The sequence below is a fragment of the Mus pahari genome, chromosome 17 (assembly GCF_900095145.1).
Source record: "Mus pahari chromosome 17, PAHARI_EIJ_v1.1, whole genome shotgun sequence".
NCBI lineage: Eukaryota > Metazoa > Chordata > Mammalia > Rodentia > Muridae > Mus > Mus pahari.
The window spans coordinates 47,004,177-47,024,409 of record NC_034606.1 but is presented as its reverse complement, the minus strand read 5'-3'; the positions used below and the strand labels follow the sequence as shown (position 1 = coordinate 47,024,409).

The 20,233-nt window shown below is 51.9% G+C and overlaps 1 protein-coding gene across 2 annotated transcripts in view; it reads right to left on the bottom strand.

Annotated features, from left to right (window-relative positions):
- The window catches only part of Zc3h7b (zinc finger CCCH-type containing 7B), a 49,530-nt gene that overhangs the window by 4,125 nt on the left and 25,172 nt on the right, over nt 1–20,233 (bottom strand). For both annotated transcript variants that reach the window (XM_021216405.1, XM_021216404.2), the window contains 13 exons: nt 19,608–19,766; nt 19,020–19,100; nt 18,154–18,210; nt 15,591–15,633; nt 15,046–15,239; nt 14,410–14,731; nt 13,563–13,621; nt 12,770–12,869; nt 12,212–12,373; nt 10,935–11,140; nt 9,483–9,583; nt 8,340–8,521; nt 5,670–5,755 (listed from right to left, as the gene is read on the bottom strand). In XM_021216405.1, coding sequence (XP_021072064.1) covers nt 5,670–5,755; nt 8,340–8,521; nt 9,483–9,583; nt 10,935–11,140; nt 12,212–12,373; nt 12,770–12,869; nt 13,563–13,621; nt 14,410–14,731; nt 15,046–15,239; nt 15,591–15,633; nt 18,154–18,210; nt 19,020–19,100; nt 19,608–19,766 — 1,752 coding nt within the window. The remainder of the gene's footprint in view (nt 1–5,669; nt 5,756–8,339; nt 8,522–9,482; nt 9,584–10,934; nt 11,141–12,211; nt 12,374–12,769; nt 12,870–13,562; nt 13,622–14,409; nt 14,732–15,045; nt 15,240–15,590; nt 15,634–18,153; nt 18,211–19,019; nt 19,101–19,607; nt 19,767–20,233) is intronic.

The following is a 20,233-nucleotide window of genomic DNA, read 5'->3' as shown; positions in this document are numbered from 1 at the left end:
TGTAGACCAGGCTGGCCTCGAACTCAGAAATCTGCCTGCCTCTGCCTCCTGAGTGCTGGGATTAAAGGCGTGCACCACCACGCCTGGCTGCCTATTTTATTCTTAAATTAAGTGTGTTGTGTGTGTATGTGTGTTCACATGTATGTAGGTGCCCTTGGAGACCAGAAGCATTGGTTAGATACCCCTGGAGCTATGATTACAGGTTGCTGACATGCTGGGAATCAAACTCAGAGCCTCTGAAAGAACAGCATGTGCTCTTAATCTCTACAGCTCCTCAAACTGTGATCACAACCCATAAAGGTGAGATAACTGAATTTGGGAGCTTGGAAACTTTGGCAATATCCAAACTTTCTGAATATACAACAAGCAGAAATCAATTTAACATCAGACATGCAAGGAATTCGAGGTGTGTCTGGCAGCACTTCCAAACGCTGCATCGTGTCAGTTTACCAAACCCTTGGTTCTAAGTACCTGATATGCACACACTGCACTGTGTCACACCCTGTAACACCCAGAAACACTGCCTGACTGAGGCTCAGATTCCAGACTGTTGCGCCTTGTGAACGTCCATGTTCTTACGATATGTACAGACTTGCTGTGTGAACGTCAGTGTTCTTACGATATGTACAGACTTGCTGTGTGAACGTCAGTGTTCTTATGATATGTATAGACTTGCTGTGTGAACGTCAGTGTTCTTATGATATGTATAGACTTGCTGTGCTTTAGAAGAACAGTGGTCCACAGGAAACAAAGGCCTTAAATATTTTCCTACTCTTCTATCTCAGCATGTATACCGAAGTAGTGTATCTTTGGGTTACGCTATTAGAACGATTTCTAAAAGTTGCGTTTGAGGCTAAAGATATGGCTCAGTGGCTGAGAGCACTTGTTCTTAGAGAAGACTTTGGCTGGTTCCCAGCACCCACATGGTGTATTACAACTATCCATAACTCTAGTTCTCCTTTTCTGACGTCTGTGGCAATAGGCATGCATATGCTATAAATACACGCATGTAAGCAAAACCAGTCATACGCATGAACATTTTTTTTCTGGTTTTTTGAGACAGGGTTTCTATGTATAGCTTTGGCTGTCCTGGAACTCACTCTGTAGACCAGGCTGGCCTCGAACTCAGAAATCTGCCTGCCTCTGCCTCCCAAGTGCTGGGATTAAAGGCGTGCACCACCACTGCCCGGCTTATAAACATTTTTTTTTTTAAAGTGTAGTGTGGTGACATATCCCAGCATGGAGGGCAATGGAGGAAGATAGATCTCTGTGAGTTAGAGGCTGTGCTGGCTGTTTTTGTCAACTTGACACAAGTTAGAGTCATCTGAGAGGAAGGAATCTCAACTGAGAACATGCCTCCCTAAGATCAGGCTGTAGGCAGGTCTGTAGAGCATTTTCTTAATTAGTGATTGATAGGGCAGGTCCCAGCCCATTGTGGGTGGGGTCATCCCAGGGCTGGTGGTTCTGTGTTCTATAAGAAAGCAGGCTGAGCAAGCCACGAGGAACAAACCAGTAAGCAGCACCCATCCCTCCATGGCCTCTCCATCAGCTCCTGCCTCTAGATTCTTGCCCTGTGTGAGCTTCTGCCTTGGCTTTCCCCAGTGGACTGATTCAGGATATATAAACCAAATACACCCTTCCCTCTCCACAGTGCTTCGGTTGTGCTGTTTCAACACAGCAGTGAGAGAGAGAGACAGAGAGAGAGAGAGAGAGAGAGAGAGAGAGAGAGAGAGAGAGAGAGAGAGTGAGTCTGGTCTGTCTGTGTGTTTTAAAGCTGTTGCTGTTGAGTTGCTCTTCTGTAGTTTATGAGACTGTGTGAACACAGGTATCCATGGAAGGCAGAGGGCATCAGATCCTCTGGAACTGCTGTCACAGGCAACTGTGAGCTGCCTGATGTGAGTACTGGGAACCAAACATGAATTGTCTGCAAAAGCATCAAGTACTTATTATTATTATTTTTCAACACAAGGCTTCTCTGTGTAGCACTGGCTATCTTGGAACTAGCTCTGTAGGCCAGGCTGGTCTTGAACCCTGAGATCTGCCTGCCTCTATCTCCTGAGTGCCAGGATTAAAGGCGTGCGCTTCAGCAAGCACTGTTTTTCTCCACAAGATACATAAAAAGCCTCTATTTGTAAGGGAGCAGAAATTTAATCAAACGCATCAAATCCTCTGTCACCCGACTCCTCAGACTCGTTTATCTTGTCTTTCTTCTCTGCTGCAGCAGAGACAGAAGAGCAGCAAGGAGCTGCAGAGCCAGGGGCAGCAGAACACAGCCACAGCCCCACCAGCAGGCACACTCGTGAGCTTTGGTGAGCTCTCCTCACGGCTGAGTTGTTTTATGACATGAATTTTAGTGTGGAGTTAGTACTGAATTTCCAGTAAAGCTCTAAACACACCTCTGCCCCTTTGTGCTACATGTTTATGCACAGTAGTAGTGCCAGCATTTTGAATTTGTTAACCATAAAAACAAAATACTGATCAATCCAAGAAGTGTTGCCTCTACATCCTGTAATTAACTATTCCACCAAGACTTAATTTTTTAATCTCACTAACATTTGATTAATAAACAATTTAATAAACAATAAAATTATATGTATACCAAAGAATTATTTTTAAAAATGTGTGACCCATCATTAGCAACTGTTTGATATATAGCCAGATGTGGTAGCTTACGTGGATAATCCCATTATTTAGGAAGCTAAGACAGGAAGATTGCCACAAGAGACCAGCATGTGTTACAAAGTAAATCCCAGGAAATCCTGGACTACATAGTAAGAACCAATCTCAAAACAACAACATTTCTGATTATGTGCCCATCTCACATACCTACATGTCTATGCCACATGGAAACTATTCAGGTGAGAAATGGAGAGGGTGCAAGAGGCTGTCCTGGGGCACAGCACGCTACACGGCATGCTGCCTTCTCTACCTGGATTCCTCTATTCTTCCTGTAACTTATTCTAAAAACATGTCTTTCAAAATTCAGCTCAAAGGACTGGTGAGATGGCTCAGTGGTTAAGAGCACTGACTGCTCTCCCAGAGGTCCTGAGTTCAATTCCCAGCAACCACATGGTGGCTCACAACCATCCGTAATGGAATCTGATGCCCTCTTCTGCTGTGTCTGGAAATAGCTACAGTATATTCATACACATAAATAAATCTTTTTTTGAAAAAAAAAAAAAAAAGACAAAATTCAGCTCAGGGGCTGGATGGATGGCTCCACAGGTAAGAGTGCTTGCAGCAAAATCGAAGACCACGGCTTAGATCCCAGCACCTATGTAAGGACCAGGTGTGGCCCTGCACACAGCACTGAGCGGGTCAGCAACAGGACTGTGCTGGGACTAGACTAGCAAGAAAGTGCAAGCTGTAGGGTCAGCAAGAGACTTCACCTCCAAAGGAAAAAGGCAGAGTGGTAGAGGGGACCCTGGGGGGACACTGGTACCTCCTCTGGCCTGCACATGTGTGCACATCTCACTCTGCTCAGGCTGCAGGGGCTCTCCTGGAGCTCTCCTGCGACAAAGCTGCCACCCTCCGTGGTTAAAGTACCCCATCTGATCAACCAGTTTTGAGGGCCCAGTCTGTAGAGAGTAGAGGTTCAAAGGTGGGAAGTTGGCCTTTGGCAGCAGGACAGCCAGCCAGCCTTGCTTTCGAGACTGTCCCCAAGGACAATGTGCAGCTAGTCTCCGAGGCTCCTTTCCCACGATTCTTCCATATCTTTTGCCTCAGCCTTCACTTTGGGGAGTGGGGAGTGACCTTGCTGACATGTCCTTCTGTTGCTGCCCATTGGCCTTGGGCGTGAGATTGTAACTCTCCAGGCTAGCGGGTGCGTGTGTCTCCTGCCAGCTCCCCCCCAGAATAGTGGCCAGCACTGCCCAGGGCAGGGGTCATTCCCACCTGACTGAGCAGAGATAGCTCTGAGCAGTTTGTTACTCCTCACAGGTAAGCCAGAGGTGCTGGGCCTAAGCAGCGTCTGCCTTGGCGTCCCCTTGGCTTCACAGACCTACTGACTTTACTCTAAGGATAGTAAGCAGGTAAGGACCCCATGCCTAGGCCCACACAGGAGATAGAGACAGAAAAAGGGGAGGCCCAAGGATCAAGTAACCCTCATGGCTCCTCCCCTGAGCCTGCATCCTCCCCCGATCCCCACTCTATCCTGGCCTCATAAGGAGTTCAGAAGCTCGGGCTTCCTTCAAGTTGGCAATATACTGGTCTGGTCTGGGAAACAGGGCGATCCTTCACGGGCGTGCTATACACACTGGCTCCTCTCATCCCTAAGCCAGTGTCTCCTTGTCATCTACAGTTACAATGATCTTGAAGCCCAAGGTGTTGTGAGCATCAGGGCAATACAGAGTCTAACACACAGCAGACTCAACCTCCTGAAGCTGAGGTCAACCCTGTAAGCCTCACACCCATGCTGTAAAGGGTGAGCAGGGCTTCATGATAAATCTAAGGGGCCCTGGAGAGGAGGAATGGTACAGTATGGCACACACGTAGTGCCACGTCAGTGAATGACCCAATGTCATGGCCCGTACAGTCAGACCACAGTGAAGAACAGGAACAGAACAGCCAGTGGGTACCACTCTGAGCCCTCACAGATAGTCACAAGGGCTCAAGGCATCTCCTTGGAGACTTCCCCGAGGAACAGGATGACAGGTTAGAGTCTCTCACATAGCCCAAGCTAGCTTCAAACTCACAAAGTAGCCAAGGCTGGCTTTCAATTCCTAACTGTCCTGCCTCACTTCCCAAGTACTAGGATGACAGGCATGTGCCATCATGCCCTACTGATCCGGGAAGCCATTACTAATTACTGTGGAGAAAAAAAAATAACTTTCTAGTACAGGGACCTTTACAGCTGGAGACACCTCAGACTAGCTGTCAGCCATCACCACTAATGGGATAACTTGAGGTGCCATGTCTCTGAGCCCATGGCTTTGCCACTGCAGCAGGAGAAAACAGGTGGCCCCACCCCATAGGGAGGGGTTACGTGTGAAACCAGAGGCTCTGAAAAGGTCAGTCAGTCACATAGACAAAGACTGATGAAGGAGCCATTCTAAATTAAAGGGGAAGAAAGAGACACGCCAATGGAACTGTGTGTCACCTAGAATTTAGGGGACAAATCACAGAATCTGAATGGTACTGTTCTATTAATTTTCTAGTCTTTGGGTATATTAAAAAAAAGTACCCTCATTACAAAATTTTTTAATTATTATTTTGTGTGTTATGGGTGTTTTGTTTGCATGTGTATTTTTTGTGCACCATGTGTGTAGTGCCCACAGAGGCCAGAAGAGGATACTGGATTCCCTGGGACTAGAGTTAGAGATGTTCTGAGCCACCACACGGGTGCTGGTAATCAAATATGGGTTCTCTTAACTGCTGAGCCATCTCTCCAACCTCAGATCACCCTTTAAAAAGTGGTCAGGGGCGAGAGGATATCTATCTGAAGCTCACTCCCCCCAAAACCAGTGTGAATGTCTATGTATATAAATGTATACAAAAATACACACCTGCACATAGGAAAAAGACACTCACTGATGACAAAGCAAGGAGTAAAACATGAACTCTAGAAATACAGGGAAGAGTGCATCTTGCAGGGTCATATGTCACAGTAAAAGGAAATGGACAGCGCCTGTGGTGCCCGCCCTTACCCCAGTGCCAATCCCCAGCCTTACCAAGCCGCTGCTGGCCTTCCCTGCGTGGGCTTCCATCTGTTGCCAGTATTTCTTGGATTCCTGAACGATGTCTTCATGGGTCATTCCTGTGGAGGGGGGGAGAAAACACAGCTCTTGGCAAAGGATGAAACACAGCACCCGTGGGATGCTGGGATGTGTCCCAAGCCAAGGAGTCCTACCTGGCCAGTCCTGGCCACAGTAAGACTCAGGACACAGAGAGTACATTGTCCTCTCTGGGCCATTTGTCCATCCGTAACACAGGAAGAAAGCTCCTTGATTCCCAAGCCAGTGTTCCATTTTTAGAACCCCAGCTTTTCTCATTGAAGACTCAAGCAGAATCCTGCTGGGTAGCTCAGGGCCCCTCCCCGGTCTTTAGGGTTTTCCAAGGTACCAGGTACATGGCCCTTCACTGCCAGTCCCCAAAGGGCAAATGTCCCAGCAGGATGGCCCCAGAGCACCAGTCAGATCCGTACTTGCCTTGCAGATCCAGCTCAGCACATCTCCCTGAAGCCTCCCTCCCTGCAGCTCCTGCTCCCTTTCTAGTGCCACAGCTGTCTAGTTATGCCTGTGGCTCTGGCTCTGCTGTGGCCAGTCTCCATTTGTGGCTTACCCAGCGTGCATACCGTAACACTTGACATCAGGTTCTTGCTGATGACCCCCAAATGTAGATCCACCGTCCACATCTCCCTTTGGACCTGTCACATTTGACTGCCCACTTGACATCTCTACTTCAAGTCCAAGAGACGATTTGGAACCCACCTCCCACCCAGAACCCTGGTATTCGCCCCTTCAAACATGCTCATCCCACACACACCCTCTTGTCAGAACACAGACCCCTATTCCACTAGGCACCCTGACAGCTTGACCTTAATCTAAAACCTCAATCTTGTTGGTTCCACCATCACAGTCTACCTAGAATCTGACCGCTTCTGCCACCTCTACTGCCACCACATGATGTAACCTACATCTTCCCTGGTGCTTCCACTCCTGCCCTTGTTCCAGGTTTTCCACCCAGCACCCGGCACAGCTTGGAAACTGCTGTCCTGATTCTGAAGATTTACTTCACCTAAAACCCCTTGCGGCACTGCACAGTTGATTCAGAAGAATCCCAACTGCAGTCGTCACATGCCGTAATGAGAGCCCTTGCGCGGGGATGCGCAGTAGTTTGAAATGCTGGGGACAGGGACAGAAGGTGCTGCCAGCATCGCAGGGTGGGCTTTTACAAGCTATCGTCTTACCATGTTTCTTTAGTTTGTGTATGTGGCTCAGGTGGGTGTGTGACGGTCAGAGGACAACTCCCCGGTTAGTTTTCTCTTTCTGCCACGCGTGTCCTGGGGATCACAGGGCTCATACTTGGGGTCAACCATCTTTACCTCTGAGTCATCATAAACTAGGGTCACTCCCTAACAATAAAGGTACATTGCCGCTCATTCTTTATAATTCATTGCACACTCCAGCCCATTGTAATATAAACACTCTTCTTTGGCTCACGGTTGACTGAAGCATCACTTTACAGCATATGACTATATTTCCTTTTTAAGTTTTGGTATTTTTCTTTCTTTCTTTCTTTCTTTCTTTCTTTCTTTCTTTCTTTTTTTTTTTTTTAGATTTATTCATTTATTTTATGTATATGAGTTCACCATTGCTCTCTTCAGACACACCAGAAGAGGGCATTAGATCCCATTACAGATGGTTGTGAATCACATGTGGTTGCTGGGAATTGAACTCAGGACCTCTGGAAGAACAGTCGATGCTCTTAACCGCTGAGCCATCTCTCCAGCCCCCTGACTATATATATTTTTAAGGCCAAGAGACTCCCACAAGCTGGGAACCCCCCATGACCTTGGGTCACAACCATCTCACAGTCATCAGTGCTTTACCCCCAGGGATAATCCTGTGCCTCAAGTCCTTTGCTTCCTGGAGTAGTCATTCCCTGGCCTTCCCTAGACACAGGCCCATTCTCACCACCTGACTGGAAATGTGATGCACACCTAAAGTTAAAAAACACTATCGACTCTTAAGTCCATGTGGACACTGACTGCAATATGTCATCTTACCCTGGCACCACGATAATGCTGGTAACACTACAACAGGCAGTGGAGAAGACTATACATCCTCGGCCAAACAGAACCTAGAACTCACTTCTTGCTAGTACATTGCTTGTCTTGCTCCATTAAGTCCTCAAAAGTGAGGGCTTTGCTTAGTTCAAGGCTGGATGCACTGACACAGAGAGGGTGCTCACTAAAGCAGTTAGACAGATGGATGTGTGTGCATCCTTAAATCCACTCGCTGGACCAACAGAAGGTGGCTCAAGGAAAGATGCCTTATTGGCCATCACTCAGACAGCAGGTGAGTTGCTAGGTGGAGTTGCAGGGTTCACGGGCTGAGTCTACCAGGCTCTGTGTCTCACACATTCTTGCTTTCCCATCTGTATCTTGGCATATTCCCTAGGCAAAGTCTAGACAGGGAGAGACCCAGATTCTGGACCTAGCAGCACCCCGTGAGCAGAGTTCTGTCTGTGACATCCAGGGTTACTAACTCCTCCAGGATGCTCCCAGGAGCCACCCGTTTGTGAACTCACCTGAGGTCCCATCCGGTGGCCATCAGGCCCTGGCCTGTTCACTCCCAGCCAATTCCAAGCCTACTTCACCTGCTCTGCCTGCCCCTCACCTGAGTACTGCTGCAGCAACCAGACCTTGAGCTCAATGAAACTATGGGCGAAGTGGCAGCTGTCCTCGCGCAGGCAACCATAGCGCACCTCGTGGCGGCACACGTCAAACTGGAAGTGCTCCTGGAACTGACGGATCTTGGAGTACTTGAGAGAGGTGGAGCGGACGATGTGCACCAGGCACCTGGAGGGCACATAGGACGTGCATGATGATAACAGTCCCCACCACCCTCTGCCCTCCATCTCCGCAGTGGGGCCACCTTTCCAGTGCCAAGCAAGTCTGAGGGAAGGCGATTCTCAGAGCTTTCTCCCAGTGCCTCCTGTCCTGTTAGCCCAATGTGGATGGCACAGGAGGTAAGGCAATCCTACACTCAAGACTTCAGTCCCAGCTCTGCTTTGCTTGAGCTCCATCACAGAGCTCTGTCAGCTCAGTTTGCACCTGTCTACCAATAGTGCCAGACCTCACTAGGTTGGGAGAAGGGAATGCCCATGATTTGAAAGGGCGATTCCAGCTCAGTGCCCCAGAGCTGGTCTTATACCCAGGGGGATAATAATGAAGCACTTTCTCTGGGTGGGAAAACTCAGTGGTCTTGAATGAAACCCATCAAGATGGGAACATCATTACTTTCAGAGAGGAGGAAACCCAAGGCCGCAATGACTAGTGTTCCAACCTATAACCAACCCCTGGCCAGGCAGGCTGTGATATAGACCCAGGGCTGTATAACTCCAGGGCCTGACTCCATCTCAAATGATGGGGCAGGGCATAGAGCCAGAAAGAGCAAAGGCAATGGTTATCATCCTGACCCAGCTCCTCCCATGCCCTGTTTGACACTGATACCATGACAATGGAGGGTGCTGGTTAGAGCCATCAGCATGGCATATCTGCCTGCTGACCAAGCTGTTCCCAAACCTCAGCTTTCTTTTCTGTACAAGGGGAGCAGCAACTCCCTCCCCAAGGGGCTGCTGAGACCATTAAATACCCAAGACAATGATAGGAAGACAGGAAGTGTCCAACAAACATGGTTCCTGTCCTTTTTAGGTGGATGTGTCACCATTCTCCGTCCTTTGTTGTTCCTCGTCTGACAAGCTGCCCTCAAGGGACCTCTTCACCCTCGTCTTGCCCACTGCGCATCTGCAGGACTCACTTGTTGTTGTAAAAGCTGTGCTTGGCAGCCAGGTTGGAGCAGACAGATGGAGAGTCCTTGGTCCCTTTGCTGATGATGCGGGGCTTGCTGTCGAAGCAGATCTGTCCAGGGAGGAGACAGGCTGGGACCTTCACTGGGCCACCCAGGAAGGGGATGGGCTAGAATCCCAAGGGCCACCTAGGGAAGGACACCTGGTCCCTGTGAACTCTGTCCTAGGTAGGGGGAGTGTGGAAGAGGACCCAGGCTCTGTGAACCTCAGGTCTCTGGCCCACAGATGACTTGAGTCGGCTCTCCCTCCTTCCTCTCTCAGATCACATAACTCCAGTGCCTAGGGCAGGAGTTACTCCATGCCCCTGAGCCTCGGTTTTCTCAACTGCAAACTGGATCATTAACCTACTTTATCCCATGGGTTCTCTGTGCAGCTCAATCACAGAGAAAACAGAGTTCAGGAGCTCCTGTCTTATGGCTATGAGCTATGATTCCCCAAGCTAAGTCCTCCCTAGGGGAGACAGCAGGTCAGCAAATCGGGGTAGACTGGGCCTCACCAACCCCTCACCCAAGCCCCTCCTCCTCAGAGATGACGATGTCACTGTTCCCACCTTCAAGGAGTTACAGAACCAACTGCACTCTCAAGACTGGGAAAGGCCAGTGTCATGGTGGCACACAGCTTTAACTCCAGTGCTCAGAAGCAAAGGCAGGTCTCTGTGAGTTCAATGCCAACCTGGCCTGTGTAGCAAAGTCTAGGTCAGATAGGACTAAATAGTGAGACTCTGTCTCAACAGCCCCTCAGAAAGACAAAAGAACCCGAAGCCGGGAAATCTCCGCAGAGATACTAGACTCACAGAGCTGGGTGGGGGTGGGGGAGAATGAAGAAACTTGGGAGGCAGTCACAGACCAGAAAAAGCAGGCACAGCCAGGTTGGAACGCGCCAGGGGAGATGTGAAAAGGCATCTTGCTCTAGACAGCTGAGCTAGGCTAAATTTGTCACAGCCAAGATAAGGGGTTCAGGGACAACACTGGACAAGATTCTAAGTCTGCTTGGCCCTAAAGATTGCCAGTGCTGTGCAGGAGGTGGCCGTGGGCTCTGGGCTCATGGCTCAGGTTGATGCGGCCATGTGGCCTCCAGGCAAGACCTACCTCGACCCCGAGCACCACCAGTGAACCAGGACAGTATCTGTGAACTGGGGCTGCCCAGAAAGTATGGATAAAAATCTAAATCCTGCCCATTCCAGGTTCCCAGGGAAGAACAAATGGGGTGGTTCTTGCTTGCTCCTGGCCTCAACGTTCACATTTGTAAAATGAGAACCCAGACAGGATCTGGGATCCACCGGGATCCCCAGGGCCTGACTGGTGATTGTCTGGCCACACCTCACCACACCCGCAGGTCCCAGGGCTAAAGGCTCCTGAGTGTGCCTGGGACCATGTGGGGCTGGTGGAAGGGCAGGCGGGTACCTCACAGAGGAAGGTGAAGATGCCCTGGTGCTCCTTCAGGAGCTTGGCAATGGTGAGGCTGCCACGCTTGACACCCCCTAGTGGGTCAAAGAGCAGGTCCCGGTTGAGCGTGCCCTTCCGCTCCTCTGTCCACACATCGATCTCCTCCTGATGGTAGGCGAAGGTGCAGTTATCCCCGTACTTACAATCTTGCTTGTTAATCATGTCTACAAAGAGGCAATAGGACACACATTCTATTTCCTGAAGGAGGCAGCCCGCAGCATCCTGTGACCTCACTGTGGTCAGCAGGGCGCAAACCCACCAGGACAGAGCCCTGGTGGCTGCCGATCGCCTAAATACCAGGCCCCGGTGTGGAAGGCTCAACCCCCTCCAAACACTACCCCCACCCCAGGACCCCAGTGTCTGTGCAGGTCAAGCAACACGCCAAGGCCTTAGTAGAATACACACAGCTATATAAAGAGGGGCGGTCTGTAGGATTATTCACTGGGGAGGTAAATAACTACGTGATTAGGACCAGGAACATGGGCCACAGAGCTGGAGCTGGAGGTGTGGCTGCACCCTCAGCTGCAGACCAGTAAGGGAGTGGTACAGGGAATGGCTTCCAAAACTATGGAGCTGGGGTTGCGAGCATGCCCGAGGAGCCGTTAGGGTGGAGATGTGGCTGTGGGCATGCGCTGGCCTTCTTCATGCCACCCGCCATGGACAGGGCTTCAGGGAGGATGCGGAATGGTCTGGAAGGCCTGTGTGGGTGGTTGCCATGAGGTGGGTGAGAGGGCAAAGGAGCCTGGGGTGGATGCCGAGTACCAAAATGTCACTTGCCAATGTTTGGGGGTAAGGGCTGAAGTACAGCTGTGCTTCATGACTGTTCAGAGAAACTGAGGAACACCAAAAACGTATGCTTGGCACTGACCAGATTTCTATGGGGCATTAGTGAGGGCAAGGGAAATAATGTACTCATTAAAAACAACTGTGGTCTGCAAGCTTTTCCTCTGTGCTTTCCGGGACTCTGCCCATCCCTTCTGGAATCCTGCGGGGTATGAACCTGGCTGTACAGACCATGGGACCCTCACATGTGATGGTGCAGGCCACCAGATGGCTCCAGCGCCATAGCATATCCTGAATGACCTTCGTCTTCAGACAAAGTCAAGAGAGATGCTTGCTCTCCTATGGAATTCGGGCTTCACCAGAGCTCTCTCATCTCCCCTATGGTCACTGTTGTAGGTCTGGGAGGAGCTGGACCCAGCTGGCACCAGCCAGCCCCACTGTGGTCCACCCACCTTTGCACAGGTAGTAGGAGCCCACAAAGCTGGTTTTGGTGGGCCGGGGCCGGATGCGCTTCCAGATCTGGTTCTCGGAGCTCCGGAGGCGGCCGAGGAGGACGTCCCTTCTGCACTTGTGCTCAAGGCCCTCACGGTAGGTATAGTCGCCAGCCCTGGGGCCTGTGGGCAGGGAAGACAGGGGTGGGAATCCAGAAAACCCACATGCCCTCATCTGGGTCTCTGAAGCTCCCATGTTATCTCTGCTGGCATGTGCTTACAGGGGAAAGAGAGGGCTTGAGAAGCCTCCCAGGGAACGTTTCCACCACGTGACTTCCCTAACAGTCCTGGACCTACTTATTGGTGAGTCTGCCCAAGTCAGTGTTTCTAGAATTGTGAAGACAACACTTTGCAGAGAGAGGGCTGGTCCCAATCAGGTCCTACCCCTTCATTTCCTGCAGAGGAGGGCCTTATCTTCCTCCAAGTAACTCCCACTAACACACAGTAACGTGGCCTCCCCACTCCTGAGATTCCCGGCATTTCCAGGGCAGAGCGGTGCTGCTGCATATGTGGAGTTACCTGTTTTGGGGTAGCACAGCTGGCAGGCCTGCTTGAACTCGTGGGTGGCAGCCAGAGGGTTCTTGATGAGCAGGGTAGTGTTAGGCATTGAGGGCTCCGGCTACAATGGGAAGAAGACATTGGCCATGTTTGGCCCTGAGGGTACCTGGGACCACCAGGGTCATTCAAGGCAGTGAGAATAGGTATGCCTTTTGATCCCTGCTCCAATATGTCCTACCCAGTATCAAAACTGTAGCCTAGGACCCTCTTCTACATCTTCCCAGGCCTTGTATTGTAATATAAGAGCCCCAAACATCATGAGCTGCCTCAGAAGCCCCTGGACAACGAGCAGAAGCCATCTTGGCCCCAGAATGTTCCCTTGAATTAAAGCAGAGAAATGGCAGTGGGCCTGCTTAAGGACCTACTGCTCTCCTGGAAGTGGCCCGGTCATCAACAGACAGAAGAGAAGGTTCAGGGAGAGCCAATGATTGGCTAGGGCCCATACAGGTAGTATCTAATCTGAAGTCTGCATACATGCTGCTCAGTTTTGGTCCAATGCTTTTCTGAACCCAGAACAGGCAGAGCCTGGAGAGCAGAGCCATGATATCACTTATGGCTGCTGAGCCTTGTTCTAACACGAGAGATAAGGAATACCCTAAACGTGTTCTCCGGCATGAGGGCCACTCTGAAGGTGCCCCCCTTGAAGAACGTAGCATCTCACCAATGCAGAGAGCTCAGCTCACCCCCAATCTGGGGCGCGTAACCATCGGATGAATAAGAAGTCTGGTCTGGGAGCTTTGCTCAAGTCACTCACCGAGAGGGCTGGCTTCTGAGTACTGCTTGGGGGTCGGTGGTCCTGCGAGCTGGTCTCTTCTAGGAAAGGAGAAGATGCAAGGGTTATGGTCCCTAGCACAGAGAGTATGAGGGGCCTTTCTGGGATGCCCTTGTAATTTCTACTTCAGAAAAGTTCCATGGGCTCACCCTCCTATTCTCATGGTCACAGCCCTGGAGCAAAGTGGCTCCAACCTATCTACCCTTGCTCATTATGCCTTCTGAGGCTTTCTGTTGCCTACGGGAGGAAGGTTGGGTCAGTGAGACCACAGCTCACCCACACTCCCTGAGGAACTTCCGCTCTAGCTGTCAGCCAGACCCAGATCCTCTACCACACGACCCCTACACCTCCGAGCCATCAGGTCCCCCAGAAGGAAATCCTGGTTCCTGTCGATCCATGCCATCACACAGGTCCCTCCGTCTTGAGTGCCCTCGTCTATCTCTGACCTCTAAAAGCCAACCCTATCAAGGCCTGGTCAATGGCTATGTCCCTGGTTCCCAGCCCAGAGAAGGGCTATTGGAGCTCATGACCTTGTATCGGGATAACCTCCATGGGACCCGAGTCTGGAGGTCTAGGGCTCTGGAGGGCTGGACACAGCACCAGATAGAATCATTAACATAGCTCTACTGTTTGATCTAGAGTGAGACACCCAGCCTGGGGCTCAAGCTCTGGAAGTGCTAAACACAGCAGAGATAAGACAGCATGTACTACCCTGGGCTGTGATAGACACATGGGCACGTGCTGTGGAGGTGCAGAGCTTCAGAGATGAGAGACGGAGCGGCGCTGTCAAGGGAGAAGAGAGACAAAGTACCCACCAAGGCCTCCTCACCTAGGAAGGAGTCCGGCTTGTCCAGGGAGCCTCGGGCTGACCCAAAGCTGTCAAGGGCACCCAGCCGAGCCTCGGGGTACGGTAACAGATCCAGGGGGTCCAGCGTGGGCCCTGGAGACTCAAGGGCGTCCAGCACAGAAGCAGCCAGCTTCCTGGAGGGGTCCATGACAAGGCCAAAGGAGGCGGGAGGCAGTGGGCTGGACACGGGGATGGAGCCACCCACCACAGGTGGCAAGAGTGGGGTCCCACCAGGAAACACGGGGATCAGCTGAGGCAGCTCACTAGGCATACCACTGCCAGGCAGGCCACCCTGGACCAGAGACTGCAAAGTGGGGACAGAGCCAGGGGTCAGACGAGAACATAACCACCCAACCCCGTGTGGGTGTGGCGTTCCAGGAAGCCGTTATTCCTCCAGAGCCTGACAGTGACTGCTCATGAAGAGGAACTGGGGCTCTGCTTGATCTCTCCTGGGATCTGCTCGGTAGGCTCCGGCAAGACCCTCCCTCCCAAGGCCATCCATTTTCCCAACTGAGACATGAAGACGGACGGGGCCCTTCCCTTGCCTCTTCATGGGACTTCGGGGTTCTAGGTGAGAGGCTTCTAGGGACAGGACAAGAAATTAGCAGCATGGCTCACCAGAGAGTCCAGGAGGGTGTCCAGTTCTGGACCAAACACATCCCCATCTGAGAAGTCATCCAGGCCCTCAGCGGCGGGGAGTGTCCTGCTGCTGCCATCCAGTGGGGCCAGGAGGTCCAGAACATGAGGGAACAGGGGCATCGTGGGAGTGGAGGGGAGCAGGGCTGGGGAGACTCGGAGATCCACGTAGCAGTCTGTGGAGGGAGGGAGCTCATAGGAAAGGAGCTCATAGGCTGAAAGGAGCCTGTGTGGTGGGGGTGTTGCCCAGTCACTGAGCTAACGCCTTCCCTTCTTCCCGTTCCACAGGGATCTGGGTTCCCTATCCCCTGCCCCAGTGGCAATGGCTCGGAGGTAGTCAAGGAGAAAAGACAGCCTGGAGCTGTGAGGGGTTCTGATTGCCTTGGCGCTCCTCAGATAGCCACCAATGTCACCTTTCGCTGGGGCTGGCGGTGCCTTCTTCAAGCACTTAGACAAGCTAAGGAGTGAGCCTTAGCCTGCCTTGGGGAAGCCCTTCCGGTGTCCTACTCCACCCAGCTGAGACATACCTGTTTCGATGTCATCTATAGATCCCAATCCATTAGAAGTTCCCTGTGAGAGGAAAGATGGAGGGTGGAATGGCCTCAGGGTCCAGCACATTCCCACAGGGCTACGCTGAGGGCCACTCACTGAGGAACGATTGCCTATCACAGGTAGGCTGGCTTTTCAGCCAGGGTCCGAGCAGGCATGGGCTGGGACGGCGGGTGGGGTAAACTAGCTTAGCAGGTCCATTTCAGGGGAGCAGTGGCCCCAGGGCAGGGGTACACCTCTGAGATACCTGGAAAAGGGTAGAGTCTCACCCATGCCCCGAGGCGAGGGTTTTGGGCTCTTTTGGTTTTGTTTTTGAGACAGGGTCTCAAAAGACCTGGGTGCCCTGAAATTCACTATATAGATGAGCCTGGCCTTGAACTCAAAGATCCACCTGCCTCTGCCTCCCAACTGCTGGGATTAAAGGTTGTAACAAGGATTTTACCAAGACTTCCACACTATAGATGGTTTCTAACTCAAAGAGGAATGTGTGCCCCCCCCCCACAGGAAGCTTATCTCCCTCCAAGGAGAATGTCATCTTAGGTGGGACCCCATCCCCATTGTAAAGACAGAACAGAATTCACAGGTCAGACAGCAAGCTGGCCTGGAGTCAGACATCCTGTAGACCACAGGCATAGCTCCTCCTCAGGTATGGGGTGTGGGGTGTGGGGTGTGGTTCCAGAGAGCTTGTACTGTGCACCTGCACAGGACTGGGGTCAGAGCCCTGTCTGCGCTTGGGGAAAGGCTGGAGCTTGCTCTCTGGTCTGGCCAAGTGGGCACCCTATTTGGACTTGTTTCATTATGTGTAAAGTAAGGATACGGCAGCCACACAGCCCGGCACTGCTGCAGAGATGAGGCACCTCAGTGGAGTGCCTGACACACTCCGTACTAACCACGCGGATAACACGTGCTGCGGGAGGTTGGCCTGCAGTCAGTTTACCAGCCTCCCTTCTTGCTCCCTAGTGAACTCCTCTGCCTTGTTTCAGCCACAAGGGACAGAAGTCATTCCTCTACCCTGAACATGCTCCCCCCCCCCATGCCTTTATCATCCTTATGAGGCTCAGGTTGGCCCTGTGTCCCTCTTGTCTCTGTGGAGGCTGGGAGAAGGCCCAGACATTCACTGTTAGTCACCCTCTTTAAGGTTAGCAGTAGCAACATTGTTCCAGCCCTGCCTCACCGACCTTGCTCGGCCAGCACGCTATGAGATGTTCCATGGCCCAAATATTGGTCAAGAGTACAATTCTTGGGTCAGAGTAGGGCTGTCTAATGCCTGCCCTGACCCTGTCTGTTCTGTCCATTCCTTGGAGCCGGGAGCTCTTTCAGCCCCACCCCTGAGCCTGTCCACGAATGGCACAGTGAACAGGTGCAGTGTTTGTCCATCCCCCAGAGTGTTTGTATACCACAGATGAGTTGCATAGACCAAGACCACAGAGCTGCTTTTATATACAGGAAGGAGGTGAGGGGGTCCAGGCAATGATGGCCCACACCTTTAATCCCAGCACTTGGGAGGCAGAGGCAGGTCAGTCTCTGGGGTCTAGGTCAGCCTGATCTACAGGCTGGATGGAGCCAGGATAGCCAGGGCTACCTGTGCTTGGGGCGTGGGGGGTGGGGAGGGGAGACAAAGGAGGCCCCAATGAATGCTTCTAAGGACAGTGCAGCCTAGGCCCTGCAGAACAAGTGGCTTCCAGCCTTCCTGCCACCCATTCTGTCCAGGTTTCTCTCTCCCAGTCCTCTTGCACAGTACCCTACTAGCAACATCCACAGAGCAATAAAAGGACAAGAAAGGGCGCTCTCAGGATCTGACCGGCAACACGTGCGGCCTCAGAGCTCACTCTCCTGAACCCTGAGGAGGAACTGACTCTGCCGGTGGTCTCAGGAATATCTCTTCCTCTCCTGACTATGGGCGTGTGAATCCTGTTGCGTGTCTACCTGGCTAATGCTATTCCCCCCAGCTGGGTGAGAGGCTGCCTTGGGCTCTGCTCCCCGAGTTCACAACCTTCAAGATGTCTTGCACTGTAAGCTGCGGGGCTGCTGTGCCTAGTAAATGCTGAGAACCTTGTGTGAGCACAGCCCAGGCCACCCAGTTCTAGGCACTCATACAGAGTGACCAACTGGCCAGAAAAATGAGTCCTGTGCTGGAGAAGCCCATGGGGAATGCAGCAACTGACCCTCACATGTGACCGTGTATCATGTACCCTGTAGGTGCCACAGGATGCCAGGAGCAGGCCTGGACACTACCTGGTGCCTGCTCCTGAGTTCTCAGATATTTCCTGGACTGAGGCAGACCTGGCCTTATCGTCTCCACTTCGACTGGCCTTCTCACAGACCCCCATCACTGTGGCCAGTTCTGGCCTTCGTGGATGTGGTTAGTTGTACCAGTAAGGAGTAGCTAGGGGCTGGGGTCCTTGTACCAAACATGGGAAAGTTTGTGGTCTACTGCTTGGGGTCACCCCAATGGGTAAATCCAAAGCTCTTGGGAACAGATAAAGAAGACAGGCTGGTATGAAGTTGAGAAAACATTTGGAGTCTCAGACCCCTTCCTACCTGATCTGTTAAGCCAGCCGGGGCACCATTACTAAGCAGAGAAAACGTTTCCAATTCCTGCCAGAAATTGGGGAGAAGTGGGCAAAGATTAAGATTGTGGACATCAGCCAGGACAACACAGAGACCCAGACATCAGCTGTGGTCCTTCCTCCCCCCCCTCCCCCGAGACTACCACTGCTACTGGCTCTGGATTCCAGAGTAACACTGCTTTTGTTTTTTTGTTGTTGTTGTTTTTTTGTTTTTTTTTCTCCATCTTCCAAGGGTGACCTGGGCAGAGGATCTGAACATACACACATTCCTGCGACCTGCCAGGCACCACCTCATACATTCTCTCGTTTCAGTCCTCCCTTGAGCTCCTGAGGTGGGCGTCATTATCTGCCTTCCAGATGCGGAAATGGGTGGAAACACGCACTAATGTGTTTAAGGTCGGGCCAGAGAAACTCAAGCCATATGTTCTGCGTCATGCAGTTTCCAGACACACGGCAGATGACAGTATGTGATGTGAAGGAGTCCAGCCGACACTAACATTCAGACAGGCACAAAGAGGAGGCACTTGAGAACACAAAACTGAAGGACAGCAGTGTCAATTTGGGCCATCTTTAGCCTGGTTAAAGTCGGCCAGGGCGAGCGGCAGGGCTGTGTTTTTACAGCTGGTGTCTGCCGTGAGCTGGGAGCTTCAGCTGTGTTCTTTCTTCTTCCCCAAGGTCCTGCTGCTCATTCCAGGGCGTTCAGCCAACAGGGAGGAAGGTCACCTGCTGTCACTTCCTCTGTCTTTACCAGGCTCTGGCTACCTTACTCAGGGTCCCTACAGTCCCTAGTCCCTCCCTTCACCCCTCTTCTTTAAGCTGACCCCAAATCCCACATACCTGGGGTCTCTTATAGGCTTTCCGCACCCGCAGTCCAAGCTTCTGAGCCAGCTCCTGGCCCAGCTGGGTGACATTTTCATCCTGTGGGAGGCAGGACACAGGCTTAGATTCACCTGGTGGGCTAGGTTGCCCGGGGCTCCGAGCTGCGCTCCTGGACATCTTCGCGTGTCCCCGGGAGCTGTCGCTGGCTTTCTAAGTCACATGCTGGGAACCACAAGGCTGTTTTGTTTTCCCTTTTATTTTGGGGGAGGCAAATGAGTTGAATTTTTTTTTTTTTATCTTTTTCCATATTATCTCTAGGATGGGGAACTCCCTGTGTTGCTCCAGCCGGCCTTGAGCCCCTGGGATTATAGGACAGCCCACAGAACCAGGCTTTTTCTAGCTTTTACTTATTTTCTAGCAGTGCTAGGGATCAGACTATGTAGTTTCAATGCTGACAAGGTCTCTTTAAGTCACCCTGGCTCTCCTGGCAGCATCACATCAGGATCCCAAACCTCCCACAGCAGAGGAGGAAGCCAAGGCACCGAAGGATGTGGTTGCATGGGCCACGGGAGGGCCAGTACAGATGCTTGGGAAACTGGCACTCACGTGGGGAAGCGCGAGGGAGCACCGGCTGCTGCATTCATAGGCCTCTTTGTGGCGCCCCAGCTCGTTGAGGGCGCGCGCCTTGCGGAACAGTGCCCGGATACTCTCGCCATCCAGGCCCAAGGCCTTCTCACTGTCCTCCAGTGCCTTCTCATACAGGCCCTGAGGAGACAACCAGGCATCCCAATGGTCAGCGCCTGTGACCCTTGGGATGGAAAGCAACCTCATTTCCCTGCAGAGGAACTGCACGGGGTCTGGGCTCAGAGACCAAGCAGAAGAGCTTCAAGATCAAGCTCAGGGAGAGAGGGTGGCATTGACTCTGATGGTGTGTGGTGGTTTGAATAGGTGTGGCCCCCACAGACTCAGGTGTTTGAATGTTTGGCCATAGGGAGTGGCACTAATAAGAGGTGTGGTCTTGTTGGAGGAAGTGCATAACTGTGGGGGTGGACTTTGAGATCTCCTGTGCTCAAGCTCTGCCCAGTGTGGCACACAGTCCATTCTGCTGCCTGCAGTGCAAGATGTACAACTCTTGGGCTGGAGAGATGGCTCAGTGGTTAAGAGCACTGACTGCTCTTCCAGAGGTCCTGAGTTCAATTCCCAGCAACCACATGGTGGCTCACAACCATCTG